At 39.8% G+C, this 24,515-nt stretch overlaps 1 protein-coding gene across 1 annotated transcript; it reads left to right on the top strand.

Annotated features, from left to right (window-relative positions):
* The first annotated feature begins 8,292 nt into the window (after window positions 1-8,292).
* LOC146323750 (semaphorin-4E) lies at window positions 8,293-23,003 on the top strand. The gene is made up of 13 exons (XM_084722852.1): window positions 8,293-8,798; window positions 9,079-9,221; window positions 10,871-10,933; window positions 11,303-11,401; window positions 14,158-14,257; window positions 14,576-14,686; window positions 15,397-15,548; window positions 15,795-15,967; window positions 16,237-16,393; window positions 17,170-17,389; window positions 19,864-19,979; window positions 20,238-20,454; window positions 21,713-23,003. Exons 1-13 carry the CDS (start codon window positions 8,690-8,692, stop codon window positions 22,474-22,476), a joined length of 2,424 nt encoding a protein of 807 aa, XP_084578978.1. The 5' UTR covers window positions 8,293-8,689; the 3' UTR covers window positions 22,477-23,003.
* The last annotated feature ends 1,512 nt before the right edge of the window (window positions 23,004-24,515 follow it).

Here is a 24,515-nt window from a genome sequence, read left to right as displayed (position 1 = left end):
CCAGCCAGCGGGCTGCTCAGCTTACATGTGACTGGCAGAAACTGGCAGGAAAACAGGCATCACTGGCAACGAACCAGTCAGACAGTGACTCAACTGGTATCAAACCTGTAGACCAGGGACTGTATTACAGAATCTTCCTAACTTTTAGATTATATCTTAACTGTAACCATAGTAAGTAGGTTTAGGGTGTGATTTAGATTAGACTTTGATTCAGACTAAGATAGGAAATGTGTATACAAGCATGCTAATTTCCCAAATAATAAAAAACTTTAGATAACAAACTAACTTAAGCTGCCCTGACTTTCACTTCTCCACCTGTAGTAGCTGACTTATTAACTAGCCAACAGGTGTGTTCACTACTTTTTTAGTCAATACAGCTGCTCTTTTGTTGCACGATGGATGCTTAATGTTCATCCTAACTTGAGATTGGAAAAGTGTATTACACATTACATTTGACACTTGAGACTAGGGATGTCCCGATATAACTTTTTCACTTCCGATATGATACCGATATTGCAGCCTTGAGTATTCGCCGATACTGATATCGATCCGATACGATATCAGCACGAATCATACATACTTTTATTACTTATTTTGTAGTGTGGAAAGTTAGAAAAGGCTTGATCAAGTGATGTTACTCAAACAGAGAACAATAGTCAGCAACCAGAGTCACCTATTGATAGAAGTGCTGGAGCAGAAAATGGACTGCTTATCGGAGCGCTTATATCAGAGATTTTAGATGCAGTCTGATAAAATCCGATACAGAGCAGCTTTGTTGTAAATTGTACAAACAGAACATTTTTGGATTTTTCTACAGATGTCATCAACCCCTCTAACTCATCTGTCTTGTGCACAACGTTGGTTTTGCTCCATTTTTTATGTTTGTATGAAAAAACAAAGTTGTTAAGCTCAGCGAGATGAGAAAAGTACTATAGTTGCTAGGTAACAGACATAAGTCGATGAGTAGTGATGTTAACCAGAGAAAAAAGACAGGATGGAGTAAGATATGTCAGGATTCCCAAAGTTAATAGCGATTTGATTCCGTTATATCAAATTGCAAAAATCATATCGTAGACTCTTCCTATCGTAACTTGAGACTCAGAATGGAACGGCCCCGGTTAGTCTGCCACAGCCGAGGTGCTTGTTCAATGCGGCGTAAAGGAAGCCATGCACCAGAGCCCGCGGCCCACACAGTCACGGCTCACTCCAGCTGTTTGACTGCTCACACAGCTTTTTGGATTTGTTATGACTCACGGTGATGACAGGGCGTGCTTGTCTGCACACGTTTCACACGCTGCTGTTTGGGGTTTTACTTTGTACGCAGCACACAGTCGTAGTGAGGATCCATCATGGTAGAGTATTGTAGATATGATGGCGGCTCCTGAACAGACTATAAATATCCTCATGCTTCAAGTGGTTTGAGTGTCTGGAGATATTTGCTGCAGGGCTTCTCCAGCCCATCATACTAGTTCATGTGCAGCCTTTGAACCCACAGTTGCTCACGCTCTACATCTTGATGAGTAAAAACCCACCAGCAGCCACAGCAGCTAACCTTGTAAGGATTTTTGCTTGGCATAAATGGGACATGTGGGAAACACATTTTCACATTTGCATCTGGACTAACAGAGTAAAGACGCTATTTTAGTCACACTCGGGTTGTTTGTTCTGGTTTCCTAGACGTTCATCTTTCCTGATACTCACTTTGTGGTCGCTGTATTTACATGATGACACATTAGAAGTCTCAGGTTGGCTTTCAAGAGAAACAATAGTGTTTTTCATCATATGCAGATACTGTACTGTTTTTCACAGTGTCATTCATTCAGAACTGCATAACACCGCTGTGTGTTTAACGATCAGTCCTTGAGCAGGTTTTGCTGGCTGTACATGAATCAGCATTGATCCCCTAAAAACAAAAGACGGAACTGGATTTCACACCAGTTTTTACCAGCCTGGAAGAGAGAACAGTGATGAGATCTTAGCACTGTAGACCTGCCACTACCATGACACATACTTGCAGAAGTGTTGTTACTGTAAATGGTTAATAAATCATCCATTAAGTTTGCAGATATTAATGCTAGTGCGGCATTACAAAAGGATTTTGGCAGTTATCAGGCAAGGGGTCAAACAGTCCATGGGAGGGTCCTTCCCGATTAATTAGAAGAACACCAAAGCAAACAAAAGTGGAGGACATTGACACATAAATGTAGGCTCGTAATCTGTTGGTCTAAAGGTTACTTTTATTCATGCACTATAATTTTATTGAAGGTTGGGTCAGAGCACTTTGAAATGGGGGCAGTTTTTTTTCTCTCTCACCAGGTCCGCCACAACGGGGAGAGCTCTAATGTATGTCAGACATGCTTTAATAGAGAGTTTGCTCTCATGCAAAAAAATGTTTCATAATTTTAAAATGGCCATACTTTGAAGACGTAATCAGGTCATTATTGACAATCTTACTATCATCAGCTTTGATGGAAACCTTAAAGCTACACTTTACACGATATTTTATGAATAATACATCAAATGACTTTAATGTGAAAAGTGTTGCTCAAAGTAACAAACCCACAGAGAATGATAAGAGAACTCTGCAGTGTTCTTCAGCTCTTTGAAAAGCTTTCAGTCTAATTGTCGAAATAATTGTTTTGGTTTTCTAGACCACAAACCTGGTTGGTCTCCGCTGTAGGCAGCTATTTTCCACAAATACAGATTCAGATTCTTTCTTTATTGTTCTCTGTAGAGGAACATAACAAACCATTCATGAAAGATATACACATACATCACAACAACACAAGTCTATTATAGTGTGTGCCCTGTCTATTATAAAAGCAGTTATACCTGAAGGCATGAAAATCTCCTAAAGTGTGTTTTATTTATTTAATTATTTATTTGTATCTGTGGCGAGGAGGGTGAAACATAGGTTGCGGGGGTGGTAGGGCTTTGATCTGTAAAGCTCTGATAAACCACCACCAAATGACACACAGACAAATTTAGCAACCAACTGGTGAAAACGGTGCAAAATTTAGCCGTTTAAGAGCCGCTTTTTCCCCTGTGGAGTCAGTGAAGACCTGAAGAGATGTTAAGGAGAGTAAATAAGGATGAATGAAGGAAGGAATGCTCCTTTAGAAGTTGAGACACTTAAGCCAAAGAAACAAAGGCAATAGATTATCTGAAAAGTTAACAAAGCTAAAAACATGGCAGTTTTTCATTGCTCCAAAAGACCTGACAGTTTGGAGGAAAGTGTTTTTGGCTGGACTAGTTACTAAAGATTAAAGTATTTGTCAGATAAAGAAAGGTAAAGGTAAAGAAAAAAAAAGAAACAAAAATGATCACTGCACGTATTCTTTTCCTGGAATGAAAGCTGATCTCAGGTTACCAACAAATAGTACTCACATAGTTCTGGCACATGGATATACATACACATGCATACACATACACATACCCACAACATGCTACACTTGCCCATACACATACATACTTGTGCATATGTATATACACATTTCCGTTACAGACACAGACATTATTTATATAAGTATGCTAACATATGCATACATACATTCAAATCTCAATATATGTATGCATGTTGCATTGAAGGTTGTGTTTGTTGAGGGCTGTAGTAACCTGCTTCAGGATTTTTAGGATTATTAGGATAAAAGAAACAGATTTGCAGTGGTGCTTAAAGCGAAAGTTCACCCAAAAATGAAATTTCACTCAATATCTAGGATGGGTGAAGATCTCCAGTTCACAAAACACTCCCGGAGCTTCAGCGGAAAACAGTGTTGCAGCCAAATCCAGTACAACTGAAGTGAACAGTGACCAGTTTTAAAATGTAAAAAAAAAAGAACACAAAAAAAGCACAAAATGTCTCCATACTGCTTGTGTGGTGTGATCCAAGTGTCCAAGTGATCCAAAAAGACGTAATTTACACCATGTTTTTAGCCTAAAGGTCAACTGTAGCCTCTCAGATTGGATCTGCGTGCACACGCCTGAAGCGGGTACACAAGCTCTCGCCCAAACGGCGCAACACGAGATATACGAGATCCTGTGATACCTTCATATCTGTGTTTACATGCTACCTGGACACGACTCAGACAACAGAGAGAGATCTGCTCAGAAATAGTGACTTGTTACGTGCAGAATTGACTTTGCAAACTTTCAACAAAGAAGAAAATATCCGAGGACTTAGAAGAGGAACATCATTTCTTTTCTGCAACTGCGCTGCTTGGGCGAGAGCTTGTGTACTTGCTTCAGGCATGTGCACGCGGATCAGGTTACATTTTGTGGTTTTTTTTGTGTTCTTTTTTTACATTTTAAAACTGGTCCCTGTTCACTTCAGTTTCACTTCAGCTACAACGCTGTTTTCCACTGAAGCTCTGGGAGTGTTTTTGAACTGTGAGTAGATATTGAGTGAAATTTAATTTTTGGTTGAACTATCGCTTTAAGTTCTTATTAATCGAGGCAGGTTATTTTATTGTAAATGTATTCATTAGTTCTAAACTTAATGTTCCAAAGCGTTGTAGCTATGATTTCTCATTTATATTGCCAATAGCCTTGTGGCAATAACTCTTTGTACACTCATAAATCCAACAGACACAATCTTTCTTTCTTCAAAAAACAGAAAAGTGCATTCCTTCTTTAAAATGTGTACCTTAGGGTCTAAGTTTTATTTTTAAACAATTTTTGATTAAAGAAAGCTAAAGAATTTCCATATCATAGTAAAAATATATGTCTTTCTCCTTATTATGCTCAAGGAATTTGCATTCTCTGTCCAGTCAAATGTCATAGAAGAAGAAAAGTAATTTCAATGAACTAGAACAATCAGACCAAACATAAGGGTCCTACTGTATAAGAAAATCAGCTCTGTGGAACTGGTAACCAGTAACTCGAGTAAAACCCTCAGCTGTTCATTCCTCCCCCCTCACTGCCTGGCCGCACGTGCTCATGTCAGTGTGTGAGTGTGACCATGGATAAACAAAGGGACAACTGCTGCATGCTCCTCTATTGTTATAGCCATACCTGCCTGTCCGCACTGTTTCGAAGTATCTGTCAAACTCTGTGAGATACAACCTGCAGTCGTTCCATTCCGCTGTAACGCTCAACCTACAGCCCCTGCCTCAATGCCCCCACCCCCACCCCTCCCTCACCGCCCGAGGGGAAAAGTGCTCAAGACATTGGCGCTCTGACAACAGATGAGCCGTCCTATACATGCAGCAGCTCGTCCCCGCTGTGTCAAGTAACAACAAGGTGGGAGCATGGCAGTTTGTTGCAAAACGCACATTCAAAACTGAGGTTGTTCAGAGGCACGGGGGAGCGAGCGCAGGGCTGTCTCTCGAGGAAATTTGGATGCTGTCATTTTGGTTCCTGTCAACAGGCGAGGGCTCTGTGGTGTGTGTTTCAAAGGAATGCGATCCTGTGAAATCTGCTGTATTTTTTTTTTCTCTGTGAGCTAAAATCTAAATAACGGTTGCAAAGCAGCCTTGTGGTACGGCGGCTTTTGAGCAGTGTGCACCCAAAAGATGAGAGTATAGTTTTTACCTTGCGAGTCTGACTCTTAAGTATATGCTTTGTGTGTTATTCTGAGAAAAAGCGCCTTGATGAATTTTGAATGAGGCCGCGCTGCTCAGTTAGTCAAAACAGAAAGAAACTTGACAAAGAAGCGGTAAGTCTCAATTCAGCATGATTCCCAGGGTGCAGGGATGGAGCGCTGAAGCAGTGAATTGTTGTGATCTGCATGCATGCCCAAACCTGAACTGATCCCCCTCTGCTGCATGAACCCCGCTGAGCCCAGAGGAAGCAGGCTCTTATCAGGGAGGAGGACAGGAAGATACTGAGAGTGGAGGAGGAAGAGAGAGTGGGGGCTGGTGGGCAGCGGGGCAGAATTTCACTTGACATCAGTTTCCTCTGCGACGTTTACGATTATGACTTTTCATAGATGTGACTGGAAGTGGTGCTAGACTTCTCTGATGTAACAGTGATTTATCCCTGTTTTGCATGCTGTATGCCTTTTTGATAAATGTGCTTTTAAAAATCAGCATGCAAGCAAGACATGTTCATGTATGGCTGCATTTCCTCACATGTCCATGATCTAAAGACATGTGAAGATTAGACAAATTAATCTGCGGACATATGAAAAGGCGTGGGCTGTTTTTGTATGTTATTTTCATGCACGACCCTTCAACAACTATGATACCATATAAAGTGACAGACAGGCAGCGTTATTTGTGCAACACTGCAACAACATTAGGCATTTGCTGCTGGACTTGAGCCTTACGAGGCCTGGATTGCACCATCAGTCCATCTCTGGTGTGCTTTCCTCTTTAACTCCATGTTGATACGTCAGTATTGTAGTGTAGTGGCTGGAATAAAATGCACAAATACTTGATCAGTCAGAAATGTTCTGCAACTCTTTGTGGGGTAAAATAATGTTAATTTAGACCCAGGTCCCTGTAGTGGAAATGCCTCCAAAGGTTTATAGTCCCTGCAGTGGCAACATGGTTTATATGGCACTTTCCCTGCCCTCGTAGTGTCTGTCTCTTGTCCTTTTCACTGAATGTTTAAACTAGCGGAGGCTTGATACAACTTTTTCATATCAGATACCGATGCAGCCTGTCTGCTGATATCAATCCAATCCCATCTTCCTCACTCTCTTAAAGAACTAAGCTGTTCACAATACATTTGTATGGATGCACTTTGTTTAACCTAACAATTTAAAAATCATCATGCTCAGACCTGCAGCATTTTTGATTCTTTGACTCCTTAATCTTAAAATAACTCCACGTGGCTGACATGATGACAGCGCTGCTGACAGGTCTCACTCATATTGTAGATATGTGACAGATGCTGCTCATCTGTCTCACTCCTGACACATCTCTCTTTACAGCGTGTCGACCAAAGTTTAGTTAAGCACTTACATGATAGTTAAGACTAATGGACTGTATCAGATAAAGTCGAGCCAGTTCCCACCATGAGCAGGCACTAAAGGGGACAGAGGTGAGGAAAACTGATCCAGTGATTTTTGTCTAATATTGGGCTGATACCAATACTTCCTCGAGTATTGGATTGGCGCATCCTTGCTTTAAATCTTAGGTATAGGAATAAGCGCTGGCAGCACTCAACCAATTTTATATGTGAAGACCATTTCACTTGTCACAAGGAATACAAGTCAGCTTGTGAAAACAGTTCTTTAATGTCTGCTGTGGCTCTGAGGGGAGCATTTTGAAGTCTGAGAAAACAACCAGGTCATCAGGGTTATCTTGGACTGAGCTTGGAGACCACAAATATCTACAAAACAGCAGAAAGCCTCTATCACAAAATTGGGTGAACTTGGGAGTTTTAAAGGCATTTGTCTAATAAAAGACGCTTTTGAGGTGCATTATGGGAATTGTAGAATCCAGTGTTTTTGGATCATTTTATGCACTGAAAGTCAGGTCAGTTTTGACCTTTCTCAATTTAATCTGTCTCTCGTAAATCCTCCATCATGAAAATGCAACACTAAATTGCTGGGTTGCTCCTTTAAGAGGAAGGATTTTATTATGGTTATAGTTCTCTCATGAAAGATCTGAAGAGATTTTAGTTTGTGGTTGATCTTTAAAGTGTCAACAGTTTGCTTTTCAGGGGAATCGTAGAAACTGTAGTTGTTAATGGCCTCTTCCAAACCTCGTTGATTAGCAAATCATGCGGTTAGCATAGCCAATTAGATGGCTATGATATTTGGATGAATTACTTCACTGTTTTATGATTATGTTATCATTTGGCCTCTGTTTAAAAGTTCAACTTAAAGTCAGGCTTTCATCACCATTTTGAAACCTGTGTAGTATCTTTAATGCAACGTTGTAATGGTGCAATTGCAGAAATTCACAGGATATTTCAAGTCTGGTTACAGTCTACAGGGCATTTTAAAATTTAGAAAAAAGATCTAGATCATGGTTCATGACTTCAATTAAACTGATTATGAAAACATACTTTGGGCAGATCGTCCACCCATAATCTAAAGTCTGTCTTTCTTTCATTGTTTCTTTCTGTCGATTTACAGCATAGATTTTCATGTTGATAATTTTATAAGGTGAATAAAAGCAGCACTTTTATAATAAACCAACACATTCACATTACAATTATTGAAAAGAGGGAATCTTTACGTTGCACTTTATGATAATTATCAATGAATGAGGCAAAGTGTTAATTTCTGACATGTCCATTTTGTCTGTCTTAATATACACATCATTTAGCCTTGAAGTCCACATTTCCACATTGTGGGCCACTTTAATAATTTAATGCAGAATATTTTCATATCTTTCCTAGAGGTGGGCGCCATGAAGACGATCTCCTCCAGTGTCCCTCAGCAGTAGCAGGGCAGCATGGCTTCTGCTCCTCCCTCCACAGAGGACACCAGTGGCTCATTAGCGCTGCGCTGGAGGCTAACGCCGACATAGATACTCCTCATCACGCAGGACTTCAGACTGAACCGAGGCAGGCTGAGCTGCTCTCTACAGCCCCGGTTAGACACGCGTATGAACTCCCTTTAGAGGAAAACAAAGATGTCTTGTGCCAGAGCGGCACATGTCCGGTACAGTGACATCACCACATTGTAACATCTGGACTGAGACCTTGGACCATGTTCTGTCTCTGATCGGGTGCTTCGGTGGCAGAGCTGGATTTTGCAGCTCTTCCGCACTTAGACAAACCTGGACTCTGAGCCATGTCTCTTCTCTCAGCCCTGAGCCTCATCTGTGGATTGATGCTCCATGTTTCACTTAGTGCACTCAACACTCACTACTGCGTCCCACGAAAGACTGTCCCCTTCCAGAGTAAGTCACAATCTCTTGACGCCTCCCCACTAATGTCATCGCACATTCTGACTGGACTGTAACTGATTTACAGCAGAATTTGTAGCAGTTTAAGAACGTATTTGGCTATTTTAACCATGATATATGGCACAAATAGTGAATGTGAGTGAATTTGCATTTTGTTTCTGCTGTGGGAGTGTTTTTCCATCTGCACGGAATCACTCGCAGCAGCTAAAATGTAGAAGACAACATGCATCAAATACCAAATGCAGTGTAGTTAAGCAGATGTTCTCCTGTTTAGATGAGCTGAAGTCTTTCAGAGAAGACGGGATCTTCAACTACTCCACTATGCTGATGAGAGACGACCTGGGTGTGCTGCTGCTGGGAGCCAGAGAGGCCATATACGCTCTGGACATCAACAACATCTCAGTCAGAAAAACTGCGGTAAGAACATGTGAAGAGATTTATCCCAAAAAAAAAAACCAAAAAGTTTACAAGTATGCGCAGGATAAACTCACATGTCTGTTAAATATGAGCATGCAGATGCTTTTTGCTTGATGAAGTAGCTGTTAATATACTTTTAATTATTGCAGATAAAAAATGAAAGATTTATTCAGCGCTTATAATATTTTATGTTTGTGATGAAAACAATTTATCAAATAATCAGGAAGCCACTCAAGGCTGGACAAATCAGTGGTTCCCAAACCTTTTAGCTTACAACCCCTTAAAGGGATAGTTCGGATTTTTTGAAGTGTGGCTGTATGAGATACTTATCCATAGTCAGTGTGTTACCTACAATAGATGGCAGTCGACATGACCCCAGTTTGGAGAAGCAGAGAGGAATCCCGGTGTAGGAGGCTAAGCAACGTACTACTGTGGACAGGGTCACCAGCAAAACGTTAGCCATGTTATGCTGTGTTAGCCACCAACAAAAATCACCGTCAGTTTGAGTGTATGGTATATTTCTAATATTTTCACTGCTTTACTTTTCCATCAGACAGCCTTTTCTGATGGGAAACCGCCATTGGATAAGCCAAATATTACTCTCACCAAAGCAACCAGACTCCACTGGCAAAAACAGTGACTCTACCTCACAGATCATGGGAGTTGTTGGTCTACCGCTGTCTTAATCTGTTAGTTTGTTTGTGGTCTTGTGTTACTTTGGTGTTTTAAAGGGTTAGTTTAGATTCACAAAAGTCACACAATAACCCAAATAAACAAACTGACCGAGGTAGAAGAAGACCAGCAACTCCTGATATTTGATGATTGTGGTTGAAAAACATTTCATCACCAAATCATGGATTAAATCAGCGGTTTCCGAAACTTTTAGCTTATAACTCCTTAAAGTGAAGTCATGTGTGTTTGTGACTCCACATTGCAGGTTGTGGTGGTGTGGATGTGAGTTCAGCCAAAGGCTTTTCCCCCAGCATGTCTGAACTGAAGGAGTTCAGAGGAAAGTATTCAGTATTTTACAAGAAAAAAGGAAGAAAGTTGAAGAAAGTTAGGAAAAAATCATATTTTGTGCGACATAAGTAAATATTTTTTGCATTCTCCTCCCTTTCATCATTTTAGTCCCCAGGTTGGGAACCAGTAGTTTGTCTCATAAAAAGCGCAGCCTCTTGTCACCTCTTACTATTTGGAAACATTTCACCGGCTCTAGTCATTCCTCTAATAACTGTATGCGTTTTATATCTTTCTCTGCTGTCTTTTAGTATTTCTAGAGTGTATTTTGGCTGAAGAAATGCTCTCAGAAACACATTTGATTGAATAGAGCTACTCTCACCTCAGCTGCCAGTTCAGCACTGTTGTCTATTTGTCCAGCACATGTTTGCATGAGGAATTTGAATGGATAATAGTCTTGTCGAGCTCTACACAGTGGTCTGTTGATCCATAATTGTAATTACACAGCTAACTGTCACAACTGAAAAGGGCTTGGCTTCCCAACTAGCAGGTACTACACTGACTGGTCTTGATGTTAGACAAACAGTGACATGTGTGTGAGGGTAAACGTGCTGCAGCTCCTCTGTCTTGCTGCGGGGTTGCGACACCGTTCCTGCGTGCTTTGACAAGACACTTTCCCTGTGTTGATGCAGGTGTATTGGCGGGTGACTGAGGAGAAGCAGAGGGAGTGCACGTACAAAGGAAAACATGCTGAGGTTTGTGTAATGTCTTTGAACACAACTTTTACTTCTAGGGCACGGATACAGCCTCAAAAGATGACTGTTCGCTGCAGCGTACTCCCCGATGCAGTTTATCTCTTTGCATTTGTAAATCATTTATACGGGAGTCTCTTTTTTTTTATCTTTTCAACTCTTTACACTGAATTCTCTTTGAAGTGCTTTGCTCACAGCTTCCAACTGAATGTCCAAATAAAGGCATGAGGAGAGAATGCATGTACACAGCCTTGACCTGCTGGTCAGCAGCTCCACTCCAGGCTCTTAGTGTGTATGTGGCATGTTTGTGTTTTTGCGGCTGAACTAACAAAGCTCTGACCTTGGCATTCTCTCTGCTGGATCTTGTTGCAGGTGGAATGCCGTAACTACATTCGAATCCTGCACAGAATGAATGACACCACGATGTATGTGTGTGGCACAAATGCTTTTAGCCCCACCTGTGATTATTTGGTAAGTATACTGTGTTTCCCAAACTTTATTTCTGGAGAACCTGCTTTTTAAAAATGACAAAGCATCATGACCCAAGTCACGTAAGAGTTAATTTGTGCTTAAATGAACGTTCCTGACCTGATCGTTTTTACTGCCAATTAAGCATCATCTTATATTATCTTGTCACATCCATATACATGTTCCATACTTAATGAGAAATGTATGTATTTAGACTAGTATGTATTTAGAGTTAAAAGGCTATCTCATTGTTTTTATTTCCTCTAATGAAGAAAACAAACCTATATATAAAAAAAAGCTGAAACTCAAAATTTCAAGTAACTTAATATAATAGATTTTTGAGTCTTTACTCAATTTACTTTTCTTCTTTAAGTAAACATGAATCTTTGAAGTTTAGAAATTAAAAAAAATGTGCTCTAAAAAACATTCACAGTGAGATGTGAACCTGATTTGTCATATGGGTGCTTGAAAATTAAATGTTTTTACTAGAAAATATTAAAATATTAATCATTTTCCACTTTTAACAAGTTTACTCAATAATGTTTGAAACACAATTTCAGGGGGGTCTAAAACTCAAATATTCAAGTTTATCTAAAGAAGAAAAGTAAATTATCTCAACAAAACATTATTAGTTGGTAAAACTTTAACTTAACTTAAGAATTTGAAAAATCTATTGAAGGAACTTACCTTAAAATGTTGAGTTTTCATAAATAAGACAAAATAACTGCATTTAGACAACATGAACAAGCTCTTGTGTTTTCCTCTTGACAGTCAAACGATATACATGTTTTAAATGCTTTATAAAAGGTGTACTGCAGATATGAATCTTGATTTTTTTTTCATAGTCCTTTATTTACTTGGTGACCCAAATAAAATCTCCTGTGACCCACCTGTGGGTCATGACCCAGCCTCTGAGACTGACTGTAATGCATGAAGTCATTTGAGAGGACAACATGTAAACAGTTTATAAACAGTTTCTGTGGACAGGACGTCTGTTTATTAGCGGTCATTAAAATGAGTTCTAAACATTTGTCCTTTTTCCTTTACTTTGATTATAAACCCCTCATTGACTTTAAAGATGTTTAAAGGATGAGGACGACATTTTATATTTTTTGTTGTCAACACATCTCACAAAAGATCAAGACCAATAATGTGTTAGTACGTCAGTGAATACTTAACTTCCTCCTGAGCGTGTTGGTGTCACTCACCCAATCTTAAAAATGTTTAGTCCAAACTCCAGGGCGCAGTAAATAATGTAACTGAAACTGAATTGGACAGGTCGTCCCAGGTCGTCTGTCTTTGAGTAATATGTGGAGGATTTCTCAGATTATGCTAGAACCCATTCCGGTAAAGGTTCAGTTATCATTAGATGCTAAAAAAGCCTTTGACCAGACAGAGTGGTCCTATTTACTTTATACGTTTAAAAAATGGTTTTGGTCCTGGTTTTGCATGTATGTGTCTCTCAAGCTACCACAAGGAGTTTTAACCAGTCATGAAAGGGTTTCAGTTTATTACTGATAGCTCTATATGACTTACATAAATTAAGACCATCCACAAGGAGATCGATTATTTCTATATAGTTATTCTTAACGGCTGCCAGTGGGGAGGAGTCCCTTTGAAATTTGATTAAACAGACCTGTGTTCACATTTTCTCAGGCAAAATGACAGTGTGTAGTTTGTTAGCTAGTTAAAAATGGAAACACTACCACTTTTGTCCATGGGATTTTTTTTTTACAGTAAGAAAAATAAAGAATATCACCTGACCTATCCTTTAAAGGTCCAGTGTGTATGATTTAAGGACATTTATAGGCAGAATATGGCAGTCAACTTTCTCCTTTTCCTGTAAAAGCAATGTTTAGTCATATCTGAAGTCGCCTAATATTAATAAAATGCTAGCTAACTAGATAGCTAATGATTGATGTAGATCAGCAAGCTAATTAGCCAGCAACTTGCTATCAGCCAACATAAGATGTGAATATAAGTCACTTTTACAGGTCCTCCAGCAACATCTTTTAACCATCTTCAAGATTTGGTTTTGTTTTCAACACAGACACACATAAACATTGTTTTGTTTTGTTTATAAAGCAGGAGGTACCAAGCTTGATCAATTATTATTGGAGTACAGGGACAAAAGAGGCAGGACTTAGAAAGGTTTGATTTTGATTAAATTAAGAAAACTCCAATTCACTCTCTTATACAGACTCAATTTCCATCCTTTAATGTGCATCTTGATTGCAATTGAAATTAAGTCTATCCCCTCAGAAACATAAGAGTTTCCTTATTAAATGTCTTTGGTTTGATTTCTTACCAACATACGTTGTACATTAGCTGATCAATGCAGTGTATTCTGACAAAGAACTGAGCACCCTGAATGTATCCTGTTCCTATGTGCAGAACCACAACACAATAACCTAACCTTTATACTATATATAAAAACAAACATTTACTTTTACTTAAAGGGATGATCTGTAAGTCTATGGCCTCAGCAAGATGTCACTTAGACAGAAGTGTAAAACAATGGCTGAGTCAAGGGTTGGAGATTAATCTAAAACCTTGTATATATCTTTGTGTACTTTGGAAATTGGTGAGTAATTATGTAAATATATGCAAGTTGTAGTTAGTGGGCTAAAACTGCTGGTTAAGTCCTATAATTCCAGGCCTGTATGCCACTACTATGTCTGAATAAAATGTCAGTTTTTCTCTCTTTTCCCTCTCTTAACAACTTTCCCCTCTCTGTTTCTCCCTTTGTTTTCCGACAGACGTTTGTTAATGGACAGCTGAGGCTGGAGGGAAAGCAGGAGGAGGGAAAGGGGAAGTGTCCTTTTGATCCCTTCCAGAGATACTCCTCCCTCATGGTTGGTGAGTGTCTGAGTCAGGATTTGCTGCCAAAGGGAACAAAGCATGAAACACTGCTGAACGTTCAAAGTGCACCAACAGAAAGGATCGGTGTGTAATAATTGTGATAGTGCGCATTTCACCAGCCCGAGCGCCAAATGCATTACAAATGTTACCCAATAATCTTGACTAGTGCTACCTGCTCACTTCACACATGCACTCATCAGTCAAAAACAGTAAGTTGGTTCAGTCCATTAGAAGGCTTATAAATGAGATATTCCAACTTGATATGAATAATGGATCTCCAGGAATTTAACCTCTTCTCTTGTTCTTTTCCAACAGGAAATGACCTGTATTCTGCTACATCCATCAACTTCTTGGGCTCTGAGCCCGTCATTCTACGCAGCTCAGACTTGGCTGTCCGCACCGAGTTTAAGAGCTCCTGGCTCAGTGGTGAGTTCCTCCTCTGCAAAAACTGGCCATGAAGGCTGGGTTGCAACAAGAAGGATTCAAACCTTAAACCTAATTAAATTCAAAGTTTCAATTATGTTATACCAAACTTTTTAAACCAGTTTAAAATCATGAAATTTAAACCTCTCTTTAAAACTCTGTTTAGTTTTTAAACTTAATCTAGATGGAATTGAATTCTGTTGCACCAACATTTTAAACTCCAATTTAAATGTGATCCAGTATGAACTTAAAACTTGCACTTGAGGAGTTTTGACTTTTAAAATGCCAAATTTGAGATTGATTTAGCAAAACAGTGAAGTTGCTCAATTAATATGGTCAGCAAGTTTTACTTCATCATGACTAAGATAACTAGGCAAATTAAGGTTTTATCTAACTAGCCAATAATGTAATGTTTTGTTCTGATTTTTTTGTTCTGAAGTTTAAAGATGACTTTATTAGTTTAAACATAGTTTTGCCAAACTCTGATTAGAACATAGATTATATCAATCTTTGTTGGTGCAACTCAGTCTTAAAGTTTTATATAATAAATAGTTTAGAGAGAACTGACAACAGCCACACTACTTATTAATTATAATAATTCATAATACACTTAATACATAATCATTCAGTTGATGATATTTGTAGATATCCTTTAACTGAATAAAGGTAGATCAAAGTTTTCAAAATGTTAATTTCACGTTTTGTGATTTCAGAGCCAAACTTTGTCTACATGGACTTTGTGGGTGAGAGTTTTGACAGTCCAGACGGGGACGATGATAAGGTGTACTTGTTCTTCAGTGAGAATGCCATGGAGTATGACTTCTACAGCAAAGTCGCAGTGTCTCGAGTGGCCCGTGTCTGCAAGGTATCATTAAGCACAGAATAAAAACTCTCTGCAAGACCTTTGGCATTTACAGAGACACTGAAAAATGCAAATGGGGTGTCATATGTTTTTGGTAAGAGAGAGAAGGATTAATAACATTAGTGTGTGAGAATGTGCTAACCTGTGTTTGGCCTCACGCTGTCTGTCTGACACTGCTCTGGTTGTTGTGGTTAAGTGGAATATATGTGCAGCGCTGCCCATGACAAAGCGCTCTGTCTGCGTGTTTAGGGGGATATGGGCGGCCAGCGGACACTGCAGAGGAAATGGACGTCGTTCCTGAAAGCTCGTCTGGATTGTTCCCTCCCTGAACCCAGCCTGCCCCCCATTGTCCAGGATGTCTTCCTGCTGAAGCACGACGACTGGAGGAAGAGTGTCTTCTATGCTGTCTTCACACCCCAGTCGTAAGTGCTTATAATCAAACCGGTGGCTCAGGGTGGGTGTTGACGTGCAACAAGTAGGAAGTAAGCTGAGCAGTCACTGTGGAAGAATGAAAAAGCTGTCTATTTTTACATTATTGCTAAAAAAAAAACAAAAAACAAAAAGGTATTTAGCAGTTAATATTTACACTGATTCTTTGAGTGATTGATTCAAAATTTAAAAAGTTTTCTCCAGTGCTACAAATAAAACATTTGTCAGTTTGCATGATGCAATATATTTTGGTGTTTTCCAGGAGCTTGTCCCAGGCATCTGCAGTATGTGCGTACAGTGTTTCTGCCATTCGAGATAGTTTCAATGAAGGCAAGTTTAAGACACCTGTTGCCGTGGAGACATCTCACGTCAAGTGGGTGATGTACACTGGAGAGGTGCCAGTCCCCAGACCAGGAGCGGTGAGTTGAAAGACTTAATTGCAGCCTGAAGTGGCTGGTGCTTTATTTGAAGGGGTGTGCATAAGACTGTCATTACACTGTCACAACCATTTCATGACAGCCGTCATTCAGCCAATTGTGTAATTATTAATGCAAAGTTGTTTGAGATGTCGTCGTTATGGCAACATGACATTAACCTAGACTAGCTATATCCAGCTACAGATAACAGCAGACAGTGGTCAGGCCTACTTTAGCAACAAATTAACTGAATAACCGCTAACTCTGTTAGCTAAATCACCTTGCAACTGTACTCTGACCTTATAACACTTTATTATACATCTTATTATGACATTTTATGACAAATCCAAAATGTACAACTTTATTTGAGGTCAAGATAATATTCATGACAAACTCACACTCGTCTAATGATGGCCAGTGTCAAAACCAACCACATATGACAGTATAATGTCATGTTAAAACATAAAGCTAAGTAGTTACTTCAAGTTTGATAATGTCAAGTTGTCATATCAAAGACATTATTGGCTTGATTAATGTCAAGTTGTTATAAAGAAGACCTCAAACAATGTCAACTTTGCACTAAAAATGACATAATTGAATGGCACCTAATGAAACAGTCATAGACTCCTTCATGTTCAAGACAGGTGTCATGACGTTGTTATGACAGTGTGATGACAGTCTTATCATCACCCCTTCAAATAAAGTGTGATACTGGGTATTAAAGAGTACAAGGCAAATAAAAAAAAACCACAATTCTAAAGTGAAGTTTTGTCTTTCAGTGCATCAATAATGTTGCGCGTAAAATGGGGATGAATCGCTCTCTGGACCTTCCTGACAAAACCCTCCAGTTCATCAGGGACCGCCCACTCATGGACGAGGCTGTTCGCCCTCAGACCGGAGGGCCGCTGCTGGTGAAGAGGGGACCTCTGCTGACTCGGATTGTAGTGGACAGCGTGTTGGCGCTGGACGGATACCATGCCGTCATGTTCATCGGCACGGGTAAACTATAGGATATCTGCAACAAAACAGGTGCTGTTTGACCAGGATTAAAGGGGCAGTTCACCCTAAAATCAAAAATACATATTACGTATCTTACCTGTAGCGCTATTTATCCATTTAGATTGTTTTGGTGTGATTTGCAGAGTTTTGGAAGTATCGGCTTGAGAGATGTCTGTCTTCTCTTGAACATGATGGAAATAAATGGCAAAGAATACATTTGAAAGACTCAGCAGCATTGTCTCTGTCCAGAAATCATGATCCGGTTACTCAAGATAGTCCACACATCGAGAAGTTTCACTATAAAAATCTTAGAATTTATTTCATTTTATTTGTACAGTGCTTAAAGGGTACTCAAAGACACATTACATGGCAGAAAAAAAGGAAAACAAAACATGGAAACAGTGAGGTAGTATCAACATAAAAGCAGCTATAACTACAAAACAGTACAAAGCAACATCAGTAGAAAAACAAGCGAAGAGGATCTGAGGTTGCAGGTAGGAGTTTGGCAGTGCAGGAGGTCATTGAGGTAGGAGGGGGCTGGGTTGTGGAGGGCTTTGTAGGCGATGAGGAGAATTTTGAACTGGATTCTTTGTTGATCGGGGAGCCAGTGGAGGTTTTGAAGGACTGGGGTGAAGTGATCTCTGGTGAGGGAGTGGGAGAACAGACGGGCAGCTGAGTTTTGGATGTTCTGTAGTCCGTTGAGAATTTTGGTGGAGGTTCTGTGCAGGATGCTGTTGCAGTAGTTGAGTCGTGAGGTGATTTCAGTGGCTGAGAAGGAAAGGAAGGGGTGAAGATGGGCAATGTTTTTAAGATGGAAAAAGGCAGTTTTAGTAATGTGATTGACATGGCGTTTGAAGGAGAGGGTCTGATTAAAGATGACACCAAGGTTGCGGATGTGTGTGGAAGCAGGAACAGTGGAACCATCGATGCAGAGAGAAGAATTGTGGCAGGATTGGATGAGGGGTTTTGAGGCCGATTATGAGGATTTCAGGTTTGTCACTGCTGAGTTTGAGGAAATTAGCCTGCAGCCAGGCTTTTTTAGCAGAGTGAGTGGTAGCAGTAATGGACTTGGTGAAGATGTAGAGCTGGATGTCGTCAACATAACAGTAGAAACACAGACCCTGGGAGCATATGATGTGACCAAGGGGAAACATGAAGAGCAGGGGGCACCGAACTTTGGGGGACACCTTGAGAGACTGGGGCTGTATCGATGCTAGTGAACTGGCGGCGGTTGGGCAGGCGTGATTCAAACCGGGACAGAACAGTGCCAGAGATACAGATGGAGGAGTTAAGGCGGGAGAGGAGGACGGAGTGACTGATGTTGGCAAAGTCAGCACTGTCAGGTCGAGTAAAATGAGAATATTGAGACTTTGGGCATCTGAGATAAAGAGGAGGTGATTTGTGACTTTGATTAGGATGATTTCTGTGCAGTGATGGGATCTGAAACAAGATTGAAATGGTTCATAAAGTTGGCTGGAGTCCAGGCACAGTTTCAGTTTGGAGGCAACTGCATGTTCCAAGATTTCAGATAGAAAGTAGATATTGGAGATGGGTCTGTAATTGTTCATGTATGAACTGTTTTGTTTCTACTACTACTCAACACCAGCCAGTATCGCCATCAATGTTTACATTCTGCACTGTCACAAGCATGAGAATCTCGTCCATGAGTAGAGGCATGCCTCCTTCTGTGCAGTGATACAGTTGGAAGGTGTTTTTGGTAGAAAGAAAATACTTTGAACATGAAACTGTTCACTACAAGGTCTGTGGATTATCTTTAGTAACCGGGTCATGATTTCCAGAAAGACACATGGCTGTTGAGTTTTTAAAATGTATTTTTTGCCATTTAGTTGCATTATGTTCAAGAGAAGACAGACTTCTCTGTGGCATATATCTCCAAAACATGGCAACTCACACTTGGGTGACTGTCCCTTTAAAGTAGAACAGAACTGATGGTGGCAGCCGTTGGATAATTAGCTTAAATTAAACACTTAAAGTCCCTGAAAATTTTTTCTTTATAATGTAAAATTTAGTTAATTTTTACATTTTTATTTCACATCCTAGGTTATTATTTATAACAATTTAACACCTCAAAACTCAGTTAATCTGTTTCATTAGGACTGTCTTTGTACAACTGTCATTACATCTTTATTTAGATTTGAAATCTTATTTGTGACATCTTTTTCCAAGGGAGCCACGCCCACTTCTACCACAAAAACACAATATGCATGTAAAAAAAACCTCAAGTCTGTTCAGATTTTGGCAAAAATGTTTTCATGTAGGAGCCCATTGCTCATAGTAAGAATAAGAGAAAATATATTTTCAGGCCCTTTATAATGGAAAACTTTCAAAGTCACTGTAACAATTGTTTAATCAGTAACTTAATGAGGGCATATGTTGAAGCAAGGATCTTGGTTAATGCATGTTTGTAATCATTACATGAATATTAAGTGGTCCTTTTTTTTGTCTCCTGATAGAAAATGGTTTTGTTCAGAAGGCTGTCAACTATGATGGAGAGATGTTCATCATTGAAGAGATTCAACTGTATGAAAACCCAGTGCCTATAATCACCCTGCGCCTCTCGTCTGGCAAGGTAACTCACAACAGGTTCAATGTGAAGTTGTGGCAAAAATGGCATGTTAGCTCATCATCATAGGTTATAGTAATTTACTGCTGTTTTTCATGGCAAATATTGTACAATAAGCTTCAGTCTGAATTTATGTTAATTTAGATATGCTGTCACTTAATTGCCAGTACCTGGCAGTAAAAAAGCTTCACTGGTAATAAAGATTAAATGCTATTGGTTTGTTAATTTGCTTGTGTGTGTGTGTGTGTGTGTGTGCAAACACAGGGCCAGCTGTATGCCGGTTCAGAGTTTGGTGCTATCCAGATGCCGGTCAGTAACTGCAGCCGCTACGACACTTGTGTGGACTGTATCCTGGCCAGGGATCCTTACTGTGCCTGGGACTTCAGCAGCCAGCAGTGCTCCTCAGTTAACAGCTTATCATCAACCTCACATGCATTACAGAGTCTGAAGGAGGGAGACGTCTCACAATGTCCTCAGCCAGGTTTGTCCCTCTACAGGGCATTGTTCACATACATTACTGTGAAGAATCAGCATCACAGCAGCCTGTACTCATTACAGGTGCTGAAAATCTTTGAAAACGCTTGAATTTCAATACTTAAATGTAGTGTTTTCAATGTTTTGATAAAGTGCTTTTTTGACTGGGCAGTTTGCTTAAGATAAGTAAATAAAATAAGTCAGAGAGCCTAACTGGCTTTGCCTTTCATGCAAAATGAAAATGACTCCACTCAAGCCTCGCTTAGCAATCTGAGCATGTAGCTACACTTAATGTGATCTGTCTGGAGCCTGACTGATACTGATAGTTTGGGGCCGATGCCCATATTAGGGATTGAAAAAAATTCTGACATTGTTATATTTTCCAATATTCTTTGTTTGTTAATAGAAAATCCAAAATAACATCAGGACTTTGAAACAGTAAACTTTCACTAGTGCCAATAATTCTAAATAACTATGAATTTAAAAAAAAAAGTACAAATAAAACTTGAATTAAGAAAAAAGATCAAATATGACAGGCATACAATGCTGTTCTATATTGTTATATTGTGATGTGGCATACTGTTGTACAGTAAAGTGATGGGAATTTGGACTGTTCTACCTGTCCTATTATTTAACTTTATCCACATTAGTGATGATTATTTATCAAAAATGTAATTGTGTTAATATTTTGTGAAAGCACTGACAATATAGTCACAGTATTAATAGAGGCCTTTGATAAAAAATATTACCCAGCCCTACTTTATATACTGTTTATTCTACAGCAATGAAACAAACTCTTTAAGATCATCACTATTTGAGTTTTTACAGTATGTTATTTTAGTGAAAACGTGTATATCAAAATATATATTATATATCGTGGAATAGTGCAAAAGTATCAAGATATTATTTGTAAGCCATATCGCCCAGCACTACTTATAGACAGGTGACACATTTTGAAAATAAAACTTTGGTGTGTTTCTGGTAATTTGTCACTTTTCTGTTGAATGGTATCATAAAACATAATTTTGTTTGTTTGTAGAACAATAACATCTGATTTAATGTGCTGCAGATGTGAAATAATCATTTTGTATATAAATATGTAATCTACCACAGTTGTAAGGTGCCGGAAAAACTAGAAAATGCTTGAAAAGTGTTTCAATTTGAAGAAGAGAAGGTGTAGGAGTTCTGTCATTAGTATGCAGTGGGACCAACCTTGTGTGTGTGTGTGTGTGTGTGTGTGTGTGTGTGTGTGTGTGTGTTTATAGATCCAGTAGCAGCTGTGGACTTTACTCTAGTTCCAGAGAACAACATCCAGCTGCCCTGCGAGCTCCACTCCAACTTGGCGCAGGTCCTGTGGCGCTTCTCTGACCAAACACTTCACTCCGACAACAAATACTACATCTACAGCGGGGGCCTCCTCATCCTGAGTGCCTCTGAATCGGACGCCGGCGTGTACACCTGCGAGTCAGTGGAGCACATCAACGGCAGAGCGTACAATCGCACTGTGGCGGTTTATCAGTTACAGCTGCACTCCGGCTCGGGAGTGGGGGACAGCACCACTACTGGCAACGAGGTGACAAATTCCTCAGACCCTATTCACGGCCTGAATACGGTCGCACCGGGGCCGGAGCCAACTGAGGACATCGTGGACCCGCTGGCCCCGGAGAATCAAAGCGACACTAGCAGGGTGACTCGTCTGGAGGTGGCTGTGGCTCTGCTGGCGCTGCTCTGTCTGTCTCTGATGGGGGTCATATTTTGGATCTGGAGTCAAGGACGCTGGGGGTGCTTAAAGTTTCCGCAGCGCTCCAGTGAAAGCGAGGTGAAAAGGCAGTCAGCTGAATACATGCACATCCCGAACAGGACTTCAGAGATAAAGCTCCTGGGGCCTGAGTGTGGAAGACCTTGCAGTGCCAATAATAATCACTCGGCTGTTGACTTCAAAGGGAATGGAGAGCACCACTTCACACCTATGGCCAACATTTCAAGTCTGGACGGTCTGGGATACATAAATGATGAGTCAGAGATTTGAGTCTGCTGAGGTGTAGAATTCAATCCAACGACAGTGCACTAATTATCTTCCTATGGATGCGCTACTGTAGAAAAGGTTTCACATTATAAATTCCTTTGATTGGTGTCCTGTTTCTCCTCGCCAATTTCCGACACTATCATTTCCATACTCTGACTGGGCAGCTGATGTTCACTGAAGAGGCTTTTCTGTATTTCTAGGAGAATTGTCACTCCAGGAAATTGTTGAGAAGTCATTTTTGTACATGTATTTTTTTTGTATAATGAAAAATTGTGAATAACTCTGTGTAATATATTGTGTACAGCCGAGACCTTTGTTTTTTTTTTCACCTGCTATTTATTTGTGACGATGAAGTTTTTATTTCAGCATGTGCTCCAAGTCTTGTAAATAGGGTCAGCTGTGACATTTTGACCTCTAATTTCCAGGCACATTTCATTTTATGGACACTACTGTTTATTTAAAGGGACAGTTCACCCCAAAAACAACAGCACGTGTTTTTACTCCTTCTTCTCTGTAGTGCTGTTTTTTTTGTTTTTTTTTTTACATCTCGATTGTTTTGATTGTGTGAGTTGCTGAGTTTTGGAGATATCTGGCTTGCATACAATGGAACTAGATGGCACTTGGCTTGTAGTGCTTAAAGTGCCAAAAAAAAAAAAAAACATTTCAAAATCTCTCTAGGAGCTATACGAAGGCAGCTGGACATGCTTGAGGTTCTTTTCTGATGACTACATTCACAAAAGGGACACAATGTGAAACAAGGCAATCTCTCATCCATGAGTAGATGTGCGTCTCCTTCTGCACAGTGATGGGGTTACCTTTAGAAAGAATATAGTTCCTACATAAACTGCTCACAAAAAGGTCAGGAGTAACCTGGTCACGATTTCTGGAAAGAGACATTACTGTTGAGGTTTTCAAATAAAAAAACATGGCACTTTGAACACCACGGGCAGGCGCCACAGTGCCATCTTGTTCCATTATGTTCAAGAAAAAACAGATATCCCCACAGCAGACACCTGCAAAACTCTGCAACTCACACTTCAAAAATAGCACCACAAGTAAGAGGGAAAATAAGTATTTTGGATGTTGGATTGAACTGTCCTTTTATGACAACATTAACCAGTCAGAGATCACACTGTTCAGTCTGAGTTAATGATTGATCAATAGCCTGAACTACTCTTTTATTTCTGGGTGGCTGTTAAATGGACTATAATTACCTCTACATTTAAGCATTCAAATGCTAATGACAAAAAAATGAGATTATTTCACTCCAGTAAAGGTTAAATAATCTTTTACAGTGAACTAACGTGTCATTGGGCTGTAGAGCACTGCCCCAGGCACAGCACAGATAAGAATTTTAGTTACTGGTGTGAAACTTTGTAAAAATGCAGTCCTAGACAATAATAAAACACCTTTATTGGGAGTTTTGACATGTGTCAAGCTGTCAGTAACGATTACTGTCTCTACAGAAATGTATTTGAAAGCTTTAAGTTTAAACGATGCTTGTCGTCTTGATGTTTCTTGTGCAGATACTCCTCCTGTGGATCGTGCGACAGACCAACGTGAACAAAAACACCGACAGTTACCTCAGACCTGTTTGTTTTTGTCGAATAAGTCTGAGGCTGAACAAAATTACAGGAACGTAGCCTGAATCTGCTCTGTGTTTTTCACACTCTATCATTAACAGCAGTGCTCAGAGCTGCCTCAGGTTTCATCTCAAACAAGTACTGTAGATGTGAAAGGGCTGAAGTGGGTCTCTGCTCAATTATTCATCAGCGCTGTATAAGAAAGTTGTCATGAACAGAATCAAGGTTATATACTGGTCTAATAAAATTAATAAAATATCGCAGATGTAGTTGCACAGATTTTGCTGTCTTGAAGTGCTTTCATGCTTAGCAGGAGAATATTTCCACTGGGGAATTAAGACAAACCACTTTCCAACCATTGTTTTCTGCTTCTTTATTCTAAATAAAGCCAGTGGGCTTATATTGAGTTGTTTTTAAGTTTGAGAAATCACTTTTTTTATTTTTTATTTCTAGCTGCCC

The sequence above is a fragment of the Lutjanus erythropterus genome, chromosome 7 (genome assembly GCF_056507025.1).
Source record: "Lutjanus erythropterus isolate fLutEry1 chromosome 7, fLutEry1.hap2, whole genome shotgun sequence".
NCBI lineage: Eukaryota > Metazoa > Chordata > Actinopteri > Lutjaniformes > Lutjanidae > Lutjanus > Lutjanus erythropterus.
This window is presented reverse-complemented; position numbering and strand designations above follow the sequence as displayed.